This window comes from Arachis ipaensis, chromosome B01 (assembly GCF_000816755.2).
Source record: "Arachis ipaensis cultivar K30076 chromosome B01, Araip1.1, whole genome shotgun sequence".
Taxonomy (NCBI): Eukaryota; Viridiplantae; Streptophyta; class Magnoliopsida; order Fabales; family Fabaceae; genus Arachis; species Arachis ipaensis.
Genome location: NC_029785.2, coordinates 10,105,375 through 10,113,080, shown reverse-complemented (window position 1 = coordinate 10,113,080; position 7,706 = coordinate 10,105,375). Strand labels below are relative to the sequence as shown.

The 7,706-nt window shown below is 34.7% G+C and overlaps 1 protein-coding gene and 1 long non-coding RNA gene across 4 annotated transcripts; both read right to left on the bottom strand.

Annotated features, from left to right (window-relative positions):
- Positions 953 to 7,229, bottom strand: LOC107621763 (transcription initiation factor TFIID subunit 6). 3 transcript variants are annotated; one of them, XM_016323797.2, is made up of 12 exons: positions 6,887 to 7,227; positions 6,622 to 6,708; positions 6,085 to 6,186; positions 5,878 to 5,986; positions 5,468 to 5,565; positions 5,248 to 5,385; positions 5,033 to 5,128; positions 4,624 to 4,748; positions 3,094 to 3,226; positions 2,778 to 2,903; positions 2,555 to 2,666; positions 953 to 1,551 (listed from the first exon to the last, which is right to left on the bottom strand). In XM_016323797.2, the coding sequence occupies exons 1-12, from the start codon at positions 7,010 to 7,012 to the stop codon at positions 1,175 to 1,177; spliced, it is 1,629 nt and encodes a 542-aa protein (XP_016179283.1). In that variant the 5' UTR covers positions 7,013 to 7,227; the 3' UTR covers positions 953 to 1,174. The 3 variants fall into 3 exon arrangements, with proteins under 3 accessions (XP_016179283.1, XP_020972929.1, XP_016179341.1); XM_016323855.2 differs by lacking the exon at positions 953 to 1,551 and adding an exon at positions 1,559 to 2,356 and having other exon boundaries at positions 6,887 to 7,229; XM_021117270.1 differs by lacking the exons at positions 3,094 to 3,226; positions 4,624 to 4,748.
- On the bottom strand, positions 3,473 to 4,616 carry LOC110269448. The gene is made up of 2 exons (XR_002358313.1): positions 4,072 to 4,616; positions 3,473 to 3,749 (listed from the first exon to the last, which is right to left on the bottom strand). It is a non-coding gene; the product is annotated as an uncharacterized LOC110269448 (long non-coding RNA).

Sequence of the window (7,706 nt, the reverse complement as noted above, 5' to 3'; positions counted from 1 at the left end):
CTCTTCTCCAATGCTTCTCTCAACTCCAAAACCCTAACCCTCAATACTCCCAATTCGCCTTAACTCTTTTCCGGAATCATCATCAAAATCATTACCACCGCAATCATCATCAAAATTACTGTATTCATATCTCCTCATCCTCATCACAATCATTATCGTTATCAATAATATTATCATCAGAATCCAAAACTTCAAAAACCAAAAACATAATCACACTAAAGAAGTATCATGTCCCTTGGAAAAAAAATCCATTTGTTTTTCGAAAAAATTACCAGAAAAATAAAAATAAAAAGTAAAGTTTGAGTATTAAAATAAATGACATGATGTTGTATCGGTAGTAGTAGTGGTGAGTGATGAAGAGAAATGAAAAAGTAAAAAAAAGAAATGCATAGAGAGAGGAAAGGGAGGAGAGAAGGGAGAGAGAGTTTAAGAAAATATAAAATTTTCATTAATCATCATGCATAAATGGTGGTGATGATATTGTTAATGACGATGATAATTGTGAGTGCAGTGGCGATGGCGAAGAGGGAGAATCGGAGGGAGAGGGAGGAGTGTGAGTGTGGTGACGGTGGAGAAGAGGAAGAAGAGGAAGAAAAAAGAGTTTCAGAGAAGGGAGATGATTGAAGAGTTCAGGAGGCAATCTGTCCCTATTACGAAAGAGACTTACCTGACACATCAGCGTTAACCTATTAACCGATTTTATGAGTTAAATTGAACAAATACAAAAATAAATGAAAAGGAACTTTTACTTCAAAAGATCTGAGTAGGTGATACCCTTGAGGGTTAGTTTTATCTAGTGGAATGAATAAGAGATCGCATCTTTTGCGAAAAAGATTGCCCATAATCGATGATTAACTGTACATATTTTGCACTTATAAGTTACATTATTGATTGCACCTCAGAAACCAGAAAGAAAACATATTACCATTTCAGAACATACAAAACAACGTGGTTAGAATATAATAGAATCTATGATAAATAAGTCATTAAAAAAAACTCTGAGAAGCTTACATAATTTTTCCATGAATTTCAGTATTAGCAAAATTAAATACAGGTTTCTATTCTAGCCTATGATAATTTCTTCAGCACTAAATAACATACGACACCTCACCAAGTTAAGTATACTTTTTCCACATACAATGATACAAAACAAAATCCAGTACTCCAATTTGTGTTACAAAAATACACCTGCTTCAGCTTTTGGAATAAAGGATAACAAACTTTCACCAAATAATTCATACACCGATGACAGTAATTGTCCTGCATCGATGTCATCCTTCCAGGCTTGAGCGAGAATGGAAGATACCTTCGATTGTTGACCGCCAACCTCTCTCCCCATTGTGTTGTCATTAGATATCTGCCGAGCCATCGATGACGCGCCAACATTTGGAACCCCCATCATGGTCGAAAATGCACCTGCTGACCCTTGCATTTGCATGTCAACAGACATGGAGTTCATTGGTACCACACCCCCGGGGGCATCCGTGGCAAGTTTCTTCAATGGAGGTTGCTGCTGCTGCATTAGGTTTTCTGTGCTGGCTTTACGTTTGCCTTCATTAATTGAAAGGTCAAAATATAGAGCATAACTATCACAGTAATGGTTACATTGTAAATATGTAGTTGAAGAAAACATGGGTGCCAAAAAGTCAACTTTTTTCTATGGAGACCTTTCTAGTCATACAAGAGCACAAAGTTGGAAATTCATGCTTCTAATGCAAACTGCAATTAACTTGTATATCTCCTATTTTGGCAATGAAAAGTTTGGACATAAGGGAATTTAACACGTGAAGATTCAAGACATGCAACAAGACTCAGATATCACTTAATTGAATGCATGAGCTATCAGTGAAAGTCCAACGGTAGAATAACACATCTTACAATATTAAGGATTTCAATCTAAGGTTGTGTACTACGCTTTTCCAAAAATAGTCTTACATTATAGATAATTTTGACTTCTTATTGTTGCTCTAAACCCGTGAAAATTAACACTAATGGTATTGGGTATGTATGTAGCCAAACCCACCTTCTGAGACAAGGTTTTCTTGTTTGTTGGTGTGTTTGGAATGTGGATAAAATAGAGGATTAAATTTCATGGATGAGATTTGTGTATTTTCACACAAGCTTCGTGTGTTTCGTACTTTTATCAAAAATGTATATTACTAACCTACATAATGAAAACATATTTGTTCATACTATTTTTATTAGTTCACACTTCATACTTATTTCACATAATCTATTTCGAATCATGGGGTATTAACTAGCTGATTGCTAGTAAGACCTGTCGCATTTTCTTTTTACCTACAATACATTTGTTCATTATCTTCTATCAAGAAGAAAATATTTTCCACTATCAGCCCTGCAATTACCCCCCTTTAGTTTGCATTTCTTTCAAGAATTAAAAATTGAAAAGTTAAAATGAGAGGAAACCAAAGCATACAAGATGCATCGAAAGGTATGCACACAAAGTAATTTATCAAATTCATCCATTGAAGAAAGGACATGCATTATTTTGAAACACCAGTATAAATCTCATTGCAGCAAAGTGAAGTCATACTTGACATAGCAATCATGGCTTTTCCATTGGGTCTAGAAGAAGCACGTGTTGGAGGAGAGAGCAAATTGCTGAAGATTTTGGCCCTTTCATGCATACATTGTCCAACAGCACACTGAAAGATTTATGACCAAGGTAATTAGCTAAAGAGATGTTTCTGGGAAACAAATATATTAATGCATACCAAAAACAAGGTATCTATATATATTAAAACATTGCAACTCACCAACAAGGCCCCATATACTTGCCATGCTTCCTGCCTCTTTGTTTCATTTCTCTGTTTCTCTGGTTGCATTTCCGGCTCGAGGAGAAGCAAATATGGCTCAAGGTTTGGAAGTATAAACAAGCGAACCTATTCAAAGCGAAGAAGAATTATGCACCGGTTGGCACAAGTATAACTAGTTCTAAATAAAAACAAAAAAAATGAAGTTCATCCATTTGACCCCATAGATAGAGAAGTAATATTTTGCTGTTGTTGTGCACAACAACATGGATGGTAAAAAGGTATCATGTTCGTATAAAAAGCAGAGCTAAGAAGATACCAGTCTTGATCCAAGAGCTGCTATTCCTTTAATTGCACCATAGTGCTGAGGTAGAGCTTTAGTTGGGTCCAAAAATGCATGAAGAAAAGTCTTTGTCACTCGTGGCTGAAGATTATGATAAACATTCCCAAATCTGTAAAATTTCACAGATTAGGGAAGTGATATTACAAAATAGAAAATGATACATAACATACAGGATCAAAATTTTCTTGTTTACTATCATTACATAACCCATGGCCAACCACTAGACAACCTCTCCACATGCAATGGTTAAGTTGTGCATAGGTAGTAACCTTGTGCACAGGGCCACCCTAACCAGTTCAATGATGAAAGGGTGTAAGAAAAGAAGTCATGTTTTGTAACAAACCAGGAGAAATCAAATCAGAATTTAACTCCTTTTAAATTTACTTATAGAAGGAGGGGAAAACACGTGACTGATTGAAATTTCAAAATATTGTTACTCCACATGTTTAGGAAAGTAGTTAGGATATGGATATTATAAATAAGGAAGCTGAAAAGCTTTTAGGTAGGGAATAAGTGGAGTGATATTTAGTGGAGAGTTTGGCCTCTCGAATGCCAAGTGAATCTTCTGTCATTACTTGTTCTTTCTTCCTTCTTTTCTAAATAATATTTCCTTGAGAGTATCATCTTGATACCTCAACCCTTCTCTATCCTATCTTCTACCTCTCACCTCCTATTACTCTAATTGCTAATTATCTGCTACTGTACCTCTTGATATTCTGGACTAGTAAGGAAACCCTTAACAATTGGTATCAGAAAACGATCTGGGATTAGTACCCGTGGATGGTCTCTACTCGCACCACCGCTGCCATGGAAGAACGCGTGGATGGCTTGGAAAAACAGGTCGCTGAACAAACCCAATTACTGGAAACAATGATGAAACGAATGGAAGAACTGGTGCTACGTTCACAGCAACCAACACCCGAAGCCGAAGGTGGACACTCACGCAACGATTACCTCAACCCTTCTCTATCCTATCTTCTACCTCTCACCTCCTATTACTCTAATTGCTAATTATCTGCTACTGTACCTCTTGATATTCTGGACTAGTAAGGAAACCCTTAACATGTTTCTTCCAAGGCACAATCTTAAATTAACAAGTTGCAAAGCATGTCAAGGACCTATCAACTACAGTTCTTCTGGTCATTGACTATTCAATAGAGTCAGTTAACTTGGAGTCATCTAGATATAGTGTTCCATTTGAATCTAATTATATAACTAACAGCTCAACAACAACAAGAAATAGCATTCAACACCAGAACTATTCAGATCTAAACAATGAAAGCATATTGAACAGAGAAACCAAAGTAAGCATTTTATTACTGGACTTTCTAGTTGCTCCTGGTCATTGTACTATGGAATAACTATATAAAAATTGGAAAAAAATGTGCAATAATGGTGATCAAGAGGGATAACAATGGCCGGGAACAATCAGTTGAACATTATGTTTAAAGGAGCTCTAATATAGTGGTGATCTAGATCGACATCGTTTAATAGAAAGAAGGTAACCTTTTGCATATTGAAGCAACAAGATTAACACTGAAGTTCCTAAGCTCCCAGTGATTATCAGATAGTCTGTTTCCAATCCTTTTTGCAACAACACAGGTAATGATAGGTGGCATCAATTGATGTAACTAGCAGAATTAAATGAAAAAGAACAGAATTAGGAAGACACAATAACTAAGAGGACATATAACTGCAGTTATAGCTCAAGGTTCAGGAAGGTATAACTTCCCTTCAGTCTTTGCTTCAGTTAAGCATCCAAAATGGTGTTTGTTATTACTCTATTAATTCATTAAAATAAGGAAAGCTGAACCAGTTCACGATACCATAAGAGTTTGTCATATTAGCATGGAAGCAATCTTCAGAAGTTGATAAATTACAGATGTGAAGACATTTTCAATAACAGCATACTTACATAAAGCTCTATATGTATGTGAGGATTTTGTAGAATGCTCCGGACAAGACGCATCAAGGCAAATAAAAGTGTTAAATTATGCAAGTTTTGTGCCACCTGTTATGATATTGGGAAAAAATATTAAAGAAGAGTGTTTAAGTCTCTTTTGTAAAATATGACTATATCATTCAAAGGTTAACCAAAAAAGAATGTCACTGATATAAACTTGTAAGTACCTCATCAGCTACAAAGCGTGAGAAATAAGGAACCAAAGGATGGAGTCCCATGTCTGTTGCCAAACTAATTAGTGCCCTTCTAAAGGGAATAGAAGCAGGCTTATTTAGAACTAGCTCAGTTATTTTGTCAAAGTAAAGCTGCAGAAGAAAAAAAACAAAATTGTTGAAGTTTACCAATAAGGGGGAAAAGCAATCAAACATTCCATAAAATAGTGTATACCTGAAGCTCCTTTGTTATTACGTGTTTAACAGGTAATTTAATGTCAACTGGAATCCCATCTTCCTTATACTCAGACGATTTTCTTATTTCTGTGGGAGCTACAAGTAACGTAGTACAAGCAAAAATGTCAATACTGCGAAAATCAAGCCTTTCAATACAACATACAGCAAATCCATTCCCTCTAGGTGAAGCAATCTATATAGATCATACATCATATTTCCTATCATAAATCACATCTATGACAAACCATTTAAACCTAACAAAATAAGAAGTGCTGTTGATGAGAACAAAATTCAGAGTAGCAGATCATTAATCCAGCAGGTAGGCATACTAAGTAGCAGATCATTATGAGGCAAATAGTAACATATTATACAAAAGATGTGACTTCAGTTTAATCACTAGAAAAATACCTTCAACTGGAGCATTCTCAGGAATTGCAGGTTGTACACCTTCAATAGCCAGCCAATGACTGGTAATTGATGTATCAAGCGGAGCTTTTGGTAACGGTGCTTCAATCAGCTATTCAAATAAGGGGAAAATGTAAGAACATCATATTAGGAAGCAATTCAAATACTACTTTTACAATAGCAGCATTTATATACCTAGTAATATCTTACATCTTTAAATTCCACATCTTTGTCATCAATGTAGAACAAATCCTTGTGTCCAGCAGCTCTTTTGAACCGCAAAGGGTCGTTAGAGGTGAAACCATATATTGGCTGATACATAAATATAAAGAACAATAAGCATAATAAGCAAAATGAAAACAAAATCAAATGAAAAGTTTTTTGAACAAGCTGGGTGAAGAAGCGATTTGGCACCAATTATGTCAATTTTAACCTTAACCAAAAGCAAGTGAAGCAGAAGTGTTTTGCCACCCTAACCGTTTTAAAGCAATATCAAAATATGAACCTGCCATACCAACACATGCCCATACTAAGAGACATGGTAATTTCAAAAAAGCATCTCTTAATAGGCGCACTATCAAAGCTTAACATGCTCCAACTTGAGTACCAAACGAAAAGTTTACTGTGTGAAAAAATGTATGATTGTATTGAAGAGTAATCTCACCAAATCAAAACAAGCATAAAAAGATATAAATATTACAAAATTTGAAATGAAAATTAATCACAAAAAGAGTAAAGCAAGGTTACCTCTAAATTTCTCAATGCAAGTGCACTATCAACATCATCTGCTGTAAGAATAGTTCTCTTTGAGTGACGCATGCATTTTATGGACTCCTGTACAATCCAAAATCAACAAGTGCATACGATAAAGGAGGAAAAAAGAGAAGAGAAGAAAAAGGTTCAATTTTAAACGGAGTATTGAAATTGCGCAATTTTGAACAAAATAGGAAGCACATTTTTGCAATAATAATGAAAGAAAACAGAGAGAAAGGGGGAGGTTTATGAGAGGGACCTGCATGATTTCGCGAATTCGATACTCGAGATCGGGGGCGAGAGCGAAGGCAACATCAGGGGACAGATTCGTGATGCCAATGCTCTGTGCTATCACTTCGATCGTTTCTTTTGGGACCGTGCTCATCTCTCTCTCCCAGATTTCAATGCGAGCAGAGCTTAGGCGGTTGTAGTTATGAACAAAAAAGCACAATTTGAGAGCAGAAGGAGGTGTGGACTTTGATGTCGATAAGCATACGAAGTAGTAACTCAAACTGGGTTCGGTCCTGTAAGGTTTTGTTTCCAATATCCCCGCAAGTATCACGTTCTTTAAGTTTTGCAACTTGATTCAAAGTTACAACTTACATTCCACATTACATACATATACCATGGTATTGGGGTAATTTACTAATTTTGTTCCCCTTCGAAAGAACGGGTTTGGACTTTGGAGAGGTAATTTTGCTTTTCTTTTTTTAAATATAAATAAAAGTGTTCATAAAGATATATTTTTTAAAATAAATATATTAAATTGATTATTTACTGATATATTTTTTAAAACATTTAAATTTTTTCTTTTTATTATTTATAATAATTTAAATATTTTAAATTACAAGACTTCTAAAACTTTAATTTAGACAAAATATAAACTAATTCAATCTAAATCGCGATAATTTGAATCGGATTAAATTAGAAAATAGATTTAAATTAATATAATATTAATCTCAATCCTTTAAATAAAATTGGATTAAATAAAAATCAAATTAATATTATCTAAATAATAATAAATTATATCGATTTTAGTTTTTAAATTGATCTAAATTATACTATTTAGGAGTGACAAT